At 38.8% G+C, this 17,753-nt stretch overlaps 3 protein-coding genes and 1 long non-coding RNA gene across 4 annotated transcripts; 3 read left to right on the top strand and 1 right to left on the bottom strand.

Annotated features, from left to right (window-relative positions):
* On the top strand, window positions 5,882-7,341 carry LOC104754354. Its single transcript, XR_762110.1, has 3 exons — window positions 5,882-6,253; window positions 6,537-6,601; window positions 6,734-7,341. It is a non-coding gene; the product is annotated as an uncharacterized LOC104754354 (long non-coding RNA).
* LOC104754353 (reticuline oxidase-like protein) lies at window positions 7,758-9,611 on the top strand. The gene has a single exon (XM_010476526.1). The coding sequence runs from the start codon at window positions 7,819-7,821 to the stop codon at window positions 9,433-9,435; it is 1,617 nt and encodes a 538-aa protein (XP_010474828.1). The 5' UTR covers window positions 7,758-7,818; the 3' UTR covers window positions 9,436-9,611.
* Window positions 10,284-12,065, bottom strand: LOC104754352 (pentatricopeptide repeat-containing protein At1g01970-like). Its single transcript, XM_010476525.2, has 2 exons — window positions 11,386-12,065; window positions 10,284-11,275 (listed from the first exon to the last, which is right to left on the bottom strand). Exons 1-2 carry the CDS (start codon window positions 11,821-11,823, stop codon window positions 10,496-10,498), a joined length of 1,218 nt encoding a protein of 405 aa, XP_010474827.1. The 5' UTR covers window positions 11,824-12,065; the 3' UTR covers window positions 10,284-10,495.
* On the top strand, window positions 13,760-17,598 carry LOC104759045 (brefeldin A-inhibited guanine nucleotide-exchange protein 3-like). Its single transcript, XM_019239621.1, has 6 exons — window positions 13,760-15,181; window positions 15,392-15,709; window positions 15,864-16,218; window positions 16,314-16,736; window positions 16,846-17,138; window positions 17,423-17,598. Exons 1-6 carry the CDS (start codon window positions 14,016-14,018, stop codon window positions 17,466-17,468), a joined length of 2,601 nt encoding a protein of 866 aa, XP_019095166.1. The 5' UTR covers window positions 13,760-14,015; the 3' UTR covers window positions 17,469-17,598.

The following is a 17,753-nucleotide window of genomic DNA, read 5'->3' as shown; positions in this document are numbered from 1 at the left end:
GATTAGAAAGTAAGTTGACCAAAGAAAAATTACTAGAAAGTAGTAAAAGATTTAGAAACAATTCAAACCGGAAAAGATTACTGGTGATTTAGATTGAAAGATATGGTGAAACAATTACCGGAAAATTTATAGAAACAATTACATATGGTGATTAATATATATTAGTATTCCGTCTACTATTCAAAATCATACACACACACACACAAATTTATTGATTACATTACCTATGTATGTATATATAAATCTGTGGGAAAATGACCAAAAAGCCTTACCTTTGTAATTGATAAAATGTTTATAATTAATTAATTAATTAATTAAAAAGCTAATTTTTGTGAAACAAAATGTAAAATCTCCTATACAAAAATTAAAAATGAAAAATGGGGTACTTTAATTAACAAAAAAAAAAGAAAAAAAGAAAACGTTAAAAGTATGGACGTCTTTAAGCTTGGACAGTCGAAAGAAGTACAAATTTGGCTTTATATACCTCTGCCGGCTGCCACAACAAAAAACTGCATAACAGAGAACAACCAAAAGCACAATGGAAAAAACTCTCCCACAGTCTCCCATGAAAACCAAGGAGGAGGAACACACGGGAGTTGAAAGCTCCGGTGAGAGAGAGAGAACCCTTCCAGTGACGGCGTCGGGCGAGCAGGCAAAAAGCTACGGTGAGCAACAAGTTGTCTCCGGCGAACGTACGGGAGGAGAAATCACCGTCAACGGAGACGACGGAGAGCAAACCCATTCACCATCGGATTCAGGCATTACATCGGATTCACCGTCTCTGCAGCAACAAGTTGTCTCCGAGGAACATACGGGAGGAGAAATCACCGGCAACAAGTTGTCTCCGCCACCGTCTCTGCCTTCATCACCTTCACAGTCTGCTTTACAAAATCCTCTGTTTTCCCTTAATCAGTTATCCGCCGCAGGAACAACTCACTCTCAACCGTCTCCGCAAAACCTCAATCAGCGGTCTTCCTCGACGTCGTCTCTCCCCCAAGGCACAGCTTCGTCACCGTGTCTGCCTTCATCATCTTCACAGTCGTCTCTCCCAAATAACACTCCGCCGCTTCAGCGGTCTTCCTCGACGTCGTCTCTCCCCCAAGGCACAGCTTCGTCACCGTGTCTGCCTTCATCATCTTCACAGTCGTCTCTCCCAAATAACACTCCGCCGCTTCAGCGGTCTTCCTCGACGTCGTCTCTCCCCCAAGGCACAGCTTCGTCACCGTCTCGGCCTTCATCATCTTCACAGTCTTCTCTCCCAAAAAACTCCAATCCTCCGCCGTCCGACCAAGTCTCCGTCGATCCTCCACGTGCTCCGTCTCCGCCTCCGTCTCTGCCTTCATCACCTTCACAGTCTGCAGGAACAACTCACTCTCAACCGTCTTCGTCGATTTCAACCCTTCCTCTAACATCTCTCCCCCAAGGCACAGCTTCGTCACCGTCTCCGCCTTCATCATCTTCACAGCCGCTTCACCTGACTGATCCTCTGCTGTCCCATCCGCTTCTGACCGCCCCCATAGGAACGACTCACTCTCAGCCGTCTTCGTCCACTTTAACATTTCTCCCCCAAGAAACAGCTTTGCCTCAGCGTAACCCAGCGTAAGTTCACCGGTTCATTAAATATGATTTATAAATAATAAAGTGATCTTAGATTAGATTAATAACTCTATTTCTATATATGTCGACAGCGAGATTGAGAAATGGCGTAAGTTGGTGAAACGGTGTCACGAAGTTATCCTGCTCCTGATTGGGTTTGCTGTGTTCTTCGTTCCAATCAGCTTGGTAATGCAATCTGTCAGTGGCAGTGACTACGTTGGTGATTCCGTTTCCGCTGCTATCATGAAGCTAATCTTTAGCTTCCTGCAAGATTTTGAGGCCTCTCTCGTCGCACCGTTTTTCACCGCCGCAGTTCTTTACGGGTTAACTTACACCATGTCTGCGGCTGATGTTCCTGTGCTCTATGCCTCGACATGATTGCAGTTGTCTTGGGTTTTGTTGCAGGATTTATTCTGATGTATCACATATGGCAGATTTTTGCTATAGCTGCGGGAGTTACTTGCGAGATTGTTGTTACGGTACTCTTCGCCTGGCAATTTCCACGAGAACGTGCTGCAGTAAACAACCTCGGAACACCCTGAAGAAGTGATTTGGTGCTGCAGATACAAACAAGGGGTTATGCATTATGTGTGAAGGTTACTCTTGGATGTGTAATCACCCACGTCGCCTCTTTCTCTATCTTCTACGTATTATCAAACTTTAATTATTTATAAGTATGGTATCTTAAACTACGTATGTGTGCGACTGCGTTATTATCTTTATCAGTTAAGTGTTGATTTCTTGTGTGGTTTCTACATGCGCGCGTATTACTACTATATGCATGTTACAGAAAACACATATATCACTCTGTTTGCTTGCTTCTTTTTGTTTGTTATGTTTTCCACTTGGGCTTAAGAATATGACATTATAACACACAACCAAAACTTATACAATCTGCCAACATAAACAGAGAAACCAAGTCTTTAGCTCCAGCGTAATAGACAACCAAAATTTGTCAAATGCAAAACAGAGATTCATACCCTGCGGTGGGAAATAGTTCTTGTCAACCAAAAAACTCAAGAATAGTATGAAATGACAACACCTCGCGTTGATAACGACTATCTGTTTGTGTTACAGACTAAGTTCATGAGTCGAATCAATGCATAAGTGATCTAATTTGGTAAATGTAACAAGCTGAAAACCCGTTGAAGAAGGGGCATTTTCAAAATATTTTGAGAGCAGAACCATGGAAATCCATTCGATTAACCAATCTGGATATCAATAAGTTTAATAACAGAGTTTAAAAAGAAAAAGACAGAGAGAAACAGAGTCACAAATCTCTAAACTGAAAAACTTGCTACCCAAGCAAACCAATAACGTCTTTCCGCTTCAATGTGTGAATGTAGCCAATTTCTCCAACTTTTGCTAAGTAATGAATCCCTCAAGAAGAGATACAAGAGACCCTAAACCAGTGGTTCGGTTAAGTGTTTATCTTCCAAAAAAGCAAGAATACAAAAGGCGAATAAAACAAAAAAAGTCCAATATACAAGTGTTGCCCCAACGAAGAAAAAGACTACACCCTCGATGGGATTTGATGGATGCATGTAGGAAAGGAGCATCATACATCCGTAAAATTGAGCAAAATGCCCAATTTTAGTGACAGTCAGCGGCTCTTCATCACTATAAAACCTTCTGGCCACAACTTCAGCTATGCCAAAGGGAAGGTAAGATAAGATGATGGGGGCGCACACATTGCCAAACTTGTCGAGATCAAACCCTTCTGTATAGAAAATTCGAAAAATGAAAAATGCATATGCTGTGATGATCACAGAATGCATCACTATCGAGTAGACAACTCCGGAGGTCATCCTGTCATTAAGATATATGTGGATGATTAATCCAAACGACGCTAGCTTGCATATTTAAATGTGCGTATACAGATGATAATGATGAGGTAGGGAACGATGTAAGTAATGCGTGCTAATTATAAATAGATATGACACTCACTCGATAACAAATCGAATTCTGCGTTTCCACATGTCTTTGAGGGTTTCTTCCATCTACAAAACAAAAGCTAATCTCAGTTTAGAGTAAATCATCAATTCCTTGTTATAAGATGGAACTATAAGAAAATGTTACACATACGAGTAAGCCAAGTTTAGTAATATACATGCACGTTATAGTGTTAATTAATTTCCTTTCGGTGATGAAAAGTGATAAAATTAAACGTCAATCAAAAAGTTTGATATGTTTTTTTTTCTCTTTTGTCTTGGTCGTCTGGTTTTATGAGTTTTGCTAATGTACTTGTTAGTTCGTTTTGATTTCTAATAAAATCCATTACGACGATGGTCAACAAAAAGTTGTAGTAGTTACTACAACCTAATTATGTTTATCGTTTCCTTCCATCTAATTAAAAAACTCTAATTACCCGCAGTCTCCAGTCAAACTCTATGTTAATTGGTTTATTGAATAGATCTACCTAGCTAGCTAACCCAAAAACAAAAGAAATAACCCCGAGGAAACAATTTTCCCCATGATGGTAGAAATTAACAAGGCAAGAGGTAATTAAGAAAAAAAGGAATCCGAAATCAAAGTTAAAAAGAGTCGACAACTAACCGGCAAGAGTTTTGGGACTTCGGCGGCAGTCATAACGACGGTAGAGGTGAGATTGACGGCGGTGAAGACCTAATTAAACCTTTAGTTTATCTCGCACTCAATTGCTCAAGAGAGATTTACTTGCCTTGGTGCATATATATATCTATATTATTATTTTTGCATCAGTTTTTGCCAAAAATACTTTTTGAAAGTTTTTACATTTAATTCATTAACTTTAATATTAGTTACCAAAACTTCAAAATTAAATATAGGAAAGATTTAAAAAAATAAGTAAATCTTTCTACTTCATTCAAACATAAATATATGATTATTTTTCTTTTTTATTTGAGTTTATATTTAAATTATCTTGAATTATTCTATAATACATTTAGTTAATAAAAATTGTGATTTTTTCCTGTATATCGTATAATACAAAATTTTAAAAACGGACATATATTACTCAATAGATGAATAAAAAATACAGGTACAATATTCCACATCGTTTAAAAAATTGGGCAATGATTTAGAGTCATACTATACAAGAGACCAAAATTATTTTGAATACAAATGAGTAGAAACTTTGATTTATCAGACATTCAAACTTTAAAAACTTTTATTTGGTTTATTCCGGTTCTTTATTTTAAAGATTTTTAAAAGGTTAAATATGAAAAATGTTTAATACTTTGAAAAAGTTAAATATGATAAATATTATACCGTAGATACACAATAAATATTAAAAATTAAGATGATATAGTGTGAGTTAAAATATCTCAGGATGAGGTTATATAGCGGAACGGATTTTATCGATATTTATATAAAATTAAAAAATATTATTAATTTAAAATTATACGGGTAAAACATCATTTAATTTCATTATTTTGTTAACATTGTCAGTATGAGAGAATAGATATATATAATTAAATTGATTAAATAAATATTATGTAAAAATAAATTATATTGCGGTATTATATGTTTTAGTTAACAATTATTATATAATTATAACATATTTACCAACAAATACAAATTATAATTTAAATATATTAGTTATAAATAATTTTGCCCCGCGATGTACTGCGGATCCTAATCTAGTATACATATAATAATTAATTGTAAATTAAGTGTTTGTTATATATCTAGCTAGGTCTCTAATTCGTCATATACAAAAATTAATACATAACCATTAACTATTTATTTTTGGTTTTAGGATGACAAAACTAATCAAAAAGTTTAAATATACAGTACATATAATTCAATTTTTTGTTTTTTGTTTTTTACATCAATATTTAACTAACGAAGTATTTTATTGTTAACCCGTCCCTTACCAAACTCTCTACCATCGATAAATTAAGAAGTTTTTTTTTTTTTTTTTTAAAGGGCATAAGTTAAGAAGGTGAAGTGACCTTAGTGCAGTGGCCAAAGGTAAGTCCTTAATGCACAAGACACCACCACACCCGGGATCGAGTCCCGCTTCCTACGAATGTAGGGATTAGGCTAATGGACCGGCCTGTTGTGGTCTAATGGTTGACAAAAAAAATTAAGAAGTTACATATTTGCTACAAATTTTATAATTAGTATACCTATGGGATGAGTTTTATTTGTTTAATAATAAAACGTAATAAAAATAAAGTTTTAATCGTTTAATTTCAGAGAACTGTGTTTGTTTTTGCATAGAGAAAATAAGACACTGAGAGACCCGCTAGGTGTCATAATTCTATTGCTGGTGTTTGTTTTTGTTTTTTTTTTTTTTTGTGTTTTTTTACTTTTTTGCTGCATTTGGTTCTCTATCTGTTTCGAAACAAACGAGAGAAGAGATAGGGAGAAGAATCGATTTTTCATAAGTCGATTCACAACCCATCGGTTTTCCAGTTAAAAATGATCTCTTCAATTCTGGGTATTAATCGATTGATTTCGGAGGAGAAGACATTGATGCTCAGTTCAAGCAATTCTCGCCTCCAATGTCGAGAGGACCAGGTCGACTGATACAGAACGTGACATAGTTCGCAGATGCTCCGTTCAAGTAATAGACATTCTCGATTTACCAATCAAGCTTTTCTTGTCTCCTTTCACTCTTGGCTTTGGCATCCCTGAATTCATCTCAAAACTGTCTAACCTCTCTGTTTTCGTGAGTTGCCTTCTCTGTTCTTAGCTGTCGTAAAGGATGAAACTTTTTGTTGGTTTTGCTCAGTTTCTAGCTTGGAGTCTATCATTTTCTTTCCGGTGTTTTCTCGTATATGATGTTTCCGTGACAATTTCTCTCTGGTTGTTTCCTAAAGTTTTGAACTTTAATTAGCAGTATGAATCAAAGTTTTGTTAGATAAGAATCAATTTAGGAAACTGGAAGATGTTTGTTTTAGTTTGTGGTATATGGAACCTTTTTTTATCATTCAAGTTCCAATGAATTGCAGGCGGTTGCTACACTTGGAACTTATGACATTGCATTGGATTTGGGAAAGAAAGTCATATGCCAAAGGTCAGCTTTCAAGATTTGAAGTTAGTCTTAGTTTATGTATGCATTTTTATTCTGAGTTAGAGAATTTTTTTGTGGTTCACATGTTTAAGGTCATCCAGTGAAATGAGCATTTTTTTTTATTCTGTTGGTCAGGGATTATTGCAAAACTTGTAATGGGTGGCAGGCATTACGGTGCACCATGTGCAAAGGAACAGGGAATGTTCATTACCAAATCAAAGATGGGATTGTCTCTTGTTAAACCAAGTTTATAATCGCTTCAGCCATTAGATTTCATGAAAATTAATCAATTCACCGTTATTCTGATAATTCTCTAAGTATTCATTATCTAAAGTAAACTGATGGATGTTAATGATTTAGTTATCCAAGTGATATATTGTAACATACATAAAAGAACTTAAAGATTTCTTATTTCTGTCTTCTTTGTAGTGGAGAGAAGAAACCAACAGCTGATTCTGTCGCAGATGCCATAGTTGAAAATCGAGCTGAGTTGGTTCATCTTCCCTCCTCCATCGACATTAGTGCACCATTGCCTTCAAAAGACTGCCCAACTTATGATGGAATAGTAAGCTCTGTCCCCCCTGCTCATGGTCTAGGCTACGGTTAATGTATTTACATTGCTATATTTGATACAGATTTGGTTTATTTCTCTCAAATTGTTATGTACTACTGTTTATTTCATGTCCATGTGATAAGGTGCTTTTATGTGTGTTAAGGTGAACAAAATAGACCAATTTTACTTACATCAATATATGATTTGAAGGAACATCTACTGATATTATATTTTTAATACAAAAAAATTAGACACTCAAAGATGACTAATAGGGAACAAAAAATTAAAAACAAGAGTGTGAAGAGATTAATATTATTTTAAATATTATTAAAAGATAGAGATACTCATTTGAGGATGTCCAATGGCCATGCTCTAATAGTGAAAAGAATCATTTGGATGATTATATATATACGTGAAGACCCTCCACTCCTGAACCACAAAAGCAAGAAATTTAAGAATCCCGTACAACACGCTTTAACCATCAATCAAATGGATCATAATAATGACTATGGTCTATGGATAGGAGGAATTATAACTGAAATTCAGGAATCAAAATCTACTATAAATACTACTACTACTAATTAAACATGACAACACAACGGAAAAGATTTCTAAACAAACCAAAGAGAGAGAGAACAAGAGAGTTTATTTTCTTGTAACAAATCAAATGAAGCTCTCTTGTTTTGTCTTTCTCATATTATTATTCTTTTTCGTTTCTACTTCTATTGCCACGGCTCCGCCCAACCCTATCTACGAAAGCTTTCTCCAATGTTTCAGCAACCACACAGGCGCTCCTCCCGAGAACCTATGCGACGTTGTTCTGCCACAAAGCAGTGCCAGCTACACCCCAACCCTACGCGCCTACATCCGAAACGCGCGTTTCAACACTTCCACGTCTCCCAAACCTTTGATCGTTATCGCGGCGCGTTCTGAGTCTCACGTCCAGGCCACCGTCCTCTGCACCAAATCTCTCAACTTCCAGCTCAAGACTCGCAGCGGCGGCCATGACTACGACGGCGTTTCCTACATCTCTGACCGCCCTTTCTTCGTCCTCGACATGTCCTTCCTCCGCAACATCACCGTCGACATGTTAGACGACGGCGGCTCCGCTTGGGTTGGAGCCGGCGCTACTCTCGGCGAGGTTTATTACAACATCTGGCAGAAGAGCAAAACTCACGGGTTTCCCGCCGGAGTTTGTCCCACGGTAGGCGCCGGAGGTCACATTAGCGGCGGAGGCTACGGAAACATGATCAGAAAATACGGACTTTCCGTCGATTACGTCACCGACGCCAAGATCGTAGACGTGAACGGATGTATCCTCGATCGGAAGTCGATGGGAGAGGATTTGTTTTGGGCGATCGGAGGAGGAGGCGGCTCGAGCTTCGGCGTGATCTTGTCTTTCAAGATCAAACTCGTGCCTGTTCCTCCGAGGGTGACTGTTTTCAGAGTGGAGAAAACCCTCGAAGAGAACGCACTTGACATGGTCCACAAATGGCAGTTCGTTGCTCCCAAGACAAGCCCGGATCTGTTCATGAGGCTAATGATGCAGCCCGTGACCAGGAACACTACTCAGACGGTCCGAGCGTCGGTGGTGGCTATGTTCTTGGGGCAACAGAGCGATCTCATGTCTCTGCTGAGCAAAGAGTTACCCGAGCTTGGTCTGAAGCCGGAGAACTGCACGGAGATGACGTGGATACAGTCGGTGATGTGGTGGGCCAACAACGACAACGCCACTATGATCGAACCGGAGATCCTGCTGGATCGGAACCCGGATTCGGCGTCTTTCTTGAAAAGGAAATCGGATTACGTGGAGACAGAGATCAGCAAAGAAGGTTTAGATTTCCTGTTTAAGAAGATGATGGAGGCTGGGAAGCTAGGGCTAGTGTTCAATCCGTACGGAGGGAAAATGAGCGAGGTGGCTACGACGGCGACTCCATTCCCGCACAGGAAGAGGCTTTTCAAGGTCCAGCATTCGATGAACTGGAAAGACCCTGGCACAGAAGCGGAGAGCAGTTTCATGGAAAAGACGAGAAGCTTCTACAGCTACATGGCTCCTTTCGTCACCAAGAATCCAAGACACACGTATCTCAACTACAGGGATCTTGACATCGGGATCAACAGCCATGGCCCAAACAGTTACAGAGAAGCTGAGCTTTACGGGAGAAAGTATTTCGGTGAGAGTTTTGATCGGTTGGTCAAAGTGAAAACAGCCGTGGATCCTGATAACTTCTTCAGGGATGAGCAGAGTATACCTACCTTGCCCACCAAGCCTTCCACAAGTTAGGTTTTTTTGGCAAAAGACCAAAATAGCTATACATCCCAGAGGCTGTCTAGGGATCATTCATTTATATCGTAGCTAATTTATACAACTTGTATTTTTTTTTGCAAGAAATACAAGCATCGACACTATATATATTAAAACAAAGAACTCTATCGCACTCAAATTATAAATAGCTAGTATTACCAGACGATTGTTTTTAATTAATATATAGTTATATACACTAAATCTAGCGCAATAGAATTTGTATACATCATAGGATAGTAGAGTACCGTTCTGTTTTGGTGGAGGGATGGGTGTGAGTAAATGAATAATTTCAATTTACAACGATATTAGTAACTAAGTATATAGATTTTGTTCCTTAATTTCTTTTTGTTTTATTTATAGTATAATATTACATGTACATTAATATATTTTCATTGCTAAGCTAATAGGAGGTGAATAAAAAGATGAAACAAAAAATATTGTTTATATATATAAATATTAGTTCTTTGTAATAACTAATAACAGAGTGAAATCAAACATACAAAAAGAATACGTACTATTCCTTTTTCTATTATATACTCTTAATTTTTAATATGGGTAAATATGATAGATTTACGTTTACCGTTTACCCATAGAAAACTTAGAAAATTACTCATAGAAAAGAGTAATTTTTAATAATGGGGCCATCGGGTACAGAGGACGTGCAATTACAACTTCCTGAACTACTTCTCAGGGAGTTTTCATCTAGCCACATGTCTCTACTCCTTCTCAGTCCTCTGCCACTCCTTCTCTACTTGCTTTTGTATCAATTTCCCTTTCTAGTTCTAGTTCGACCTTTTGATGTATACAGATTCTGAGATACAAGTTAATTAAATAGAACCGAATCAAAAACTTTATTCTGAGATACAAGTTAATTGAAAAGAACCGAATTAAGTTGGCGTATAATAATAATATATACGTACAAAATCTTCAAAATGCAAATAAGAAAAACCATATGCTGTTTTGGTGGCCAGACAAAACAGCACGCAGTGCAGGCTCTCATTATAGAAACAGGAAAGCTTGCATCTCGCTTCAAGCATGCTTAGAGGGGTTTAGACTGGCTAGATGAAAACTCCCTGAGAAGTAATTCAACTTCTTCAACAACACCAAGCTTCTTAAACCACCGAGCCAACACAGCAGAAGCTTCTTTCTCAATCATTATAGAGTCTTTCTCAAGCTCAACCAAGAACCCTAATGCTTCATTAAGCTTTTCTTCCTTCTCATATGCAGCCAATACAAGAGCCACGCACTTATCAGTAGCTTTGATTCCCGCTTTTCTCATATTCTCAAATGCCAAACGCGCATTCTGGCTCTGTCCCAAGACACTGTATGCGTTTATGAGCAGTCCGCATAGCTTTACATCAGGAGTGATCCCGGCGATTTGAACAGCATCAAAAACCCGCTTGGCTCCTTGTGCGTCTCCACCCATCGAGTAGGCTCTCAACAATGCCTTGTAAACCTCCCTTCCCGCACAGATTTCTTGGGAATCCATATCTCTGAGTAAGGCCTCTCCTTTCTCGGGAGCACCAGCTCTAATGTAGGCCATAATCATAGAACCATAGGATCGATAATCTAGTGGTTCCCCAAGCAATTTGATGTCGTTGAAAGTATCTTCAGCCAGTTTATGATAGCCTGCCTTGCTGTACAACTGAACCATAGCAGTAAGGGTAACCTGATCAATGAGAAAGCCTCGGTTCTTCATGGCAAGAAGAGTTCTTTCAGCTTCTTCCACTTGGTTAAGCTTCCCATAGTAATGGATGATCTTGGTATAGTCACGGGGATTGGCTTCAAAGGAATCTTCGAGCAGCGAAAATTCAGCCACCTACAGGAACAAGATTGAGTGATTCAAAAACTTAACAAATTAAAAAGAAAAAGTCAAAACCAACAAGACAAAGAACAGGAGTAGGGAAGGAGGAAAGAGAACAAAAGTACATTGATATAGAAGGGAGAGTCAAGATTCTTCAACTCTTTAAGAAGAGAAAGCCAGTCAGCTCTGATGGGGCTCATCCTCCTGACCCAAGCAGCCAACAAATCACAAAAGCTCCCCTTTTCGCTGGAGAAGCATATAATCTGCCTCATAAGCGCTTGACAACGTTTTGACATCTTTATAGGAATCCGAGTAATTGCCTCATCTTGTTCATCTGTCAGATTCAGACCGGAACTAAACCTAGGGGTTCGTTGTTCTGTACCCTCCTCCTTGTCTACTACTACTACAACCTCGCCAAGGGCGGCACTACTACATTTGCAACTAATTTGACGAGGAGATTCTACAAGTAATGGGATCCGATGCCTATGGCTTCCAATAACAACTAATGGACATTTCAAGCCGAAGCTCAACAACACTACTGCGTCGCAGCTATACATTCCCATTATAGAACCACCTCAAAGAACCTCTCCGGAATCTATCTAGAATAAAACGGGACAATTCTCATGTACCTCAGAAAAGTAAAGGCTGCTTCCGCCCTTAGGATCATAGATAGAAATACTACAGAATTGAGCTTCTATGATTACTTACAAAATTATTTAACTGGAGAGAGAAAAGCAAAGTTCATAGACAGAGAGACTACGGCGACGAGTTGGGTGGATAAATTAGATTAGACCGGTGGAGAAGAGAGGATGATGTCTGCTCTGCTCTCACACCACAAAGCGCTGCTGCTTCCATATGGGCCTTATTATGTTGGGCCTTCATTAGAATTATGGCCTGGTATTTTCATGGGCCATATTGTAATAAATGAATAGTGGCCCTAACATCTACATGATTATCCACTAATGCGTTTACAGATAGTCCAAAACATTCGTGCATGCTATGCCTTGGACGCTGCAGTTATTTTATAAATAGAAGTATTCAAAACTAAAGCTAACAGATCTGATGACGAAATTTTTTTTTTTTTGTGGTAAGAATGTTGTACTTAGGTTTTAATTACAACCGCGGCTAAAGAAGAATATAATAAGATACATAAGCAGGTGAACAACGATACATTACCAAATCCGGACAGATTGTAGTAACTTCAAATGTGTAAAGAAGTAACCCTTCGGTAAATTTCCACAATCGAAACTGTTATAGAGTCAAATCATTAGTCAATGACAAGAGAAAGAGACTTTTTAAAAACCATTATTTACGGATTTATCATAACTTTCCGATATGAGATGTTGAGAATTGACAAATGTTGTGCATCACACTTTTATATGCTTTCCACTAAACCGGTCAAGACGAACTAAACCAAAATCTATATATACATTTTTGGAGACATTTAACAAATAAATTCTGAAGTTAGAAAATATTTACAAACATGTTGTTGGCATTAATTATTAATTTTCTTTTTCATTTAGTTAATTAATATTAAATTTTAATTTTGGAAAACAAGATTTTCCATCCTAATAAAATTTCTAAAACAATAGAAACCACTCCCTTTAATATTAAGTATTAAGTTTATAATTAATTTTATTAATATTAAGTTTCCAATTTTACAAAACAATAAGAATTAATTCTATAAACACACACAATATTTAATTGTATGTTATAGTTGCTATAATATAAAACAATAAACCTCAAACAAAATATTTTTTACACTAACTAATATATAAAGGTTGTACATTTTAAAAAATACAAATTAAATATCAGTTATTAATATAGTTAATATACAAAGCAAATAATATTTTATTTTTATTACAAAGTAGTCTCGCGATGTACTGCGGTGAATATCTAGTTCCTTATCATTTTTTTTTTTTAAATTTTGAAATAGCGTTTCTATACCGTAAAAATGAGGTAATTATATTATTTATATGTACATATGAATATCCTTTAATGCATTTACTAAAAAAAGTCAATAAAGGTAATCTCTTTTTAAATATTAATAGCACTATTTGTTTCTATGAATGGTATATACTTAGTCTCTTATTTATACATGTGGTTAAGTTTTTTTTGTTAAAGACATGTGGTTAAGTTAACGAATAACATGAAAACTTAATGTAAGTGAAACAGCTTCTTGTGAATCCTTCGGGTAGAGTGATTTAGGATCCATTATTAGTGTAAAATTCGGATTCAATTATATTTTGATTATTTTTCGGTTTCATACGAAGTAGTACTACCCGACATAGTACCGGGGAGTCCACCGGGGCGGTCAACAGAGAGATATAATAGATTTCCTCATTTCCAAAGTACCAGTTTTGCCCTCCAATTCGCTGCTTTAAGTAAAAAGAAGGAAACAAACATAGCGCCACTGTTGAAGGGTATTTTAGTCATTTATGGAGAGGACGGCGATCCAAATCTGCTTCACTGAAGCTCTCTCTCTCTCTCTTTTTTGTTTGTTTGTTTGTTTGTTTGTCTCGTCTCCTCCTTCTTCTTCTTCTTCCCCTTTCTTTCTTCGTAGATGTTCACTGAGTCGACGAGACGATACGACTCACCGCCAGCCCTGATAAGACGTTTGCTTTTGGTTCGATCGAAACAGATTTGTTCTTTTCTCTCTCTGGCTGGCTAGTGGCTACATACATACATACTCAGAGGGAGGCGATAGATCTGAGGAGGAATTACTGAATTAGCGGGGTGGGAGTTGTGATTGGTAATGGCTTCTACGGAAGTCGATTCCCGCTTAGCTCGAGTAGTGATCCCAGCTCTGGACAAGGTCATTAAGAACGCCTCCTGGCGTAAGCACTCCAAGCTCGCTCACGAGTGCAAATCCGTCATCGAGCGCCTCAGATCTCCTGATAATTCTTCTCCTCTCGCCGACTCTGATTCTGGATCTTCCCTTCCCGGTCCCCTTCACGACGGGGGAGCCGCCGAGTACTCTCTCGCCGAGTCCGAGATCATCCTCAGCCCTCTCATTAACGCCTCCTCCACCGCCGTTCTCAAGATTGTCGATCCGGCCGTCGATTGCATCCAGAAGCTTATTGCTCATGGCTATGTTCGCGGTGAGGCCGATCCCACCGGCGGACCTGAGGCGCTACTCCTTTCCAAGCTCATTGAAACCATCTGCAAGTGTCACGAGCTCGACGATGAAGGACTCGAGTTACTCCTCCTCAAGACGCTCTTAACTGCTGTTACTTCTATCTCCCTCAGGATCCATGGAGACTCTCTGCTGCAGATCGTCAGGACTTGTTATGGCATCTACTTGGGTAGCAGAAACGTCGTTAATCAGGCCACCGCTAAGGCCTCGCTCGTCCAGATGTCTGTTATCGTCTTCAGAAGAATGGAGGCCGATTCATCTACTGTCCCCATTCAGCCCATCGTCGTCGCCGAGCTTATGGAGCCCATGGACAAATCTGAATCTGACCCATCCACCACGCAGTCCGTTCAAGGTTTCATCACCAAAATTATGCAGGATTTCGACGGAGTCTTCAATTCAGCTAACGCCAAGGGCACCTTCGGCGGCCATGACGGAGCCTTCGAGTCTTCTTTGCCCGGGACTGCGAACCCGACGGATCTGTTGGATTCTACTGATAAGGATATGTTGGATGCCAAGTACTGGGAGATCAGCATGTATAAGTCGGCTCTCGAAGGAAGAAAAGGGGAGCTGGCCGATGGGGAAGTGGAGAAAGACGATGATTCTGAGGTTCAGATTGGGAATAAGCTGAGAAGAGACGCCTTCTTGGTTTTCAGGGCACTTTGCAAGCTGTCCATGAAGACGCCTCCCAAGGAAGATCCTGAGTTGATGAGAGGGAAGATTGTGGCTCTCGAGCTATTGAAGATTCTACTCGAGAATGCTGGTGCTGTCTTTAGAACCAGCGATAGGTTTGCTTCGCTTATCTTCTTGCATTTTTATAAGCCACATTAGGTAGTTTGTTATGCTATCTCTAGTTTCAGCCTTTTTTTTCCTAAGCTTTCAACATCGGAGATTGCTAGTTTATCTTCTCCATCTTCTTGATAGTTGCTTTGCGCAGAATGTTATTTAGTTGTTGGTGTTATTTTCTGAAAATCTAGTATCAATTCATTATGAAACAGGTTCTTAGGCGCCATCAAGCAGTATCTGTGTCTCTCCTTGCTGAAGAACAGTGCTTCAAATCTTATGATCATTTTCCAGCTTTCCTGCTCGATTTTACTTAGCTTGGTTTCAAGATTTCGTGCTGGGCTGAAGGCAGAGATTGGGGTGTTCTTCCCTATGATTGTTCTAAGAGTGTTAGAGAATGTTGCTCAACCTGATTTTCAACAGAAGATGATAGTGCTTCGGTTCCTGGACAAGCTCTGCATTGATTCACAGATTTTGGTAGATATCTTTATCAACTATGATTGTGATGTCAACTCATCCAATATATTTGAGAGGTATGAATTGATGTGGTATTTTGGTTTATCTATGTCTTTATGCCCTGAATCTGTTTATTTTATTTTTGTTGTATAAGCGCTGGATCAAGAATTAGTGTGCACTATCTAAAGTTGACATTTATTTCCGTGTTTGTTTTCTATACCTTGTTTTTAGGATGGTGAATGGTCTCCTTAAGACTGCTCAAGGAGTGCCTCCTGGTACAGTCACTACCTTGTTGCCACCTCAGGAAGCAGCCATGAAGCTTGAAGCCATGAAATGCTTAGTTGCTGTTTTAAGGTCTATGGGAGTATGGGTGAATAAGCAGTTGCGTCTTCCAGATCCTTATTCTGCAAAATTGCTAGAAATTGATGATAGAAATCTTGAAGAAGGAAGTCATCCGGTGGAAAATGGTAAGGGGGATGGAGGCCATGGGGGTTTTGAAAGATCAGAATCCCAGTCTGAATTGTCCAGTGGGACTTCTGATGCCTTAGCAATAGAGCAGCGCCGAGCTTACAAGCTCGAACTTCAGGTAAAAGTATTAAGTTACCTAAAGTTTCATTCGGCGCTCATTGACTTTTGTCTCAGCCTGTCAGCTAAAACCTGATTTGGTTTTATTGATGGCAGGAAGGTATTTCTATTTTCAACCAGAAACCTAAGAAAGGCATTGAATTTCTAATCAAGGCAAACAAGGTGGGGGACTCACCAGAGGAAATAGCAGCTTTTCTCAAAGATGCATCCGGGTTAAACAAGACTTTGGTAGGGGATTATTTGGGGGAAAGGGAGGACCTATCTCTTAAAGTGATGCATGCATATGTGGATTCTTTCGAATTTCAAGGCATGGAATTTGATGAGGCAATTCGAGCCTTTCTCCGGGGATTTAGGCTGCCAGGGGAAGCCCAGAAAATTGATCGTATCATGGAAAAGTTTGCTGAGCGTTACTGTAAATGTAATCCAAAGGCTTTTTCTAGCGCTGATACGGCATATGTCCTCGCTTACTCTGTCATATTGCTCAACACGGATGCACATAACCCTACGGTGAAGAGCAAGGTACATATTTAAATCCCTCTTGAGGGATGTCCTACTCCAAGCTTGTTTTAAGCTTGTGTAATGTTCAAACAAGTTAACTCATTATTAATTTTTCAATTACAACTTGCAGATGACAGCTGATGGTTTTATTAGAAATAATCGTGGTATAGATGATGGAAAAGATTTGCCTGAGGAATATCTACGTGCATTGTATGAAAGGATATCTAGAAATGAGATAAAGATGAAGGACGATGGTTTGGGTCCGCAACAGAAGCAGCCGACAAACTCAAGTAGATTACTTGGCTTAGATACTATCTTAAATATTGTTGTTCCTAGGCGTGGTGATGATATGTACATGGAGACCAGTGATGATCTTATTAGGCATATGCAAGAGAGGTTTAAAGAAAAAGCTCGCAAATCTGAGTAAGAAGCTTCCTTTATTGTGCATTTTTGTTTTGCACGCTCTTGTGCGGTGGTCTGCTTCACCCATGTTGGTTCTTTTTGCCGTTCTTTTCTCTTTTGGGCATCTTCAAACTTATGTTCTGATAGTCAATTCTTTGGGAGTTAGTGGTTGGTCAGGTCCTTACTGCTGGCTTCTGATCTTATTGTTATTTCTATTTTGCTATTTTGCTATGATTTTTATACTTGGAGGTACCTGAAAAAGTGTATGTCGTGGTTTCTAATTTTTGTTTTCCACTGTAGGTCAGTTTATTATGCAGCCTCGGATGTGGTTATACTCAGATTTATGGTTGAGGTGTGTTGGGCTCCTATGTTGGCAGCTTTCAGTGTTCCACTTGACCAAAGTGATGATGCAGTCATTACAACATTATGTCTGGAGGGTTTCCACCATGCCATCCATGTCACTTCTGTAATGTCCTTAAAAACGCACAGAGATGCCTTTGTGACTTCGCTAGCAAAATTTACTTCCCTCCACTCTCCTGCTGATATCAAGCAAAAAAACATTGAAGCCATTAAGGTTTGTATTTTTGTTTCTCAACTTCCTACCTTTATATTCAAGGTACAAAACGAGATAGGGGG

Source organism: Camelina sativa, chromosome 17, assembly GCF_000633955.1.
Source record: "Camelina sativa cultivar DH55 chromosome 17, Cs, whole genome shotgun sequence".
Taxonomy (NCBI): domain Eukaryota; kingdom Viridiplantae; phylum Streptophyta; class Magnoliopsida; order Brassicales; family Brassicaceae; genus Camelina; species Camelina sativa.
This window is presented reverse-complemented; position numbering and strand designations above follow the sequence as displayed.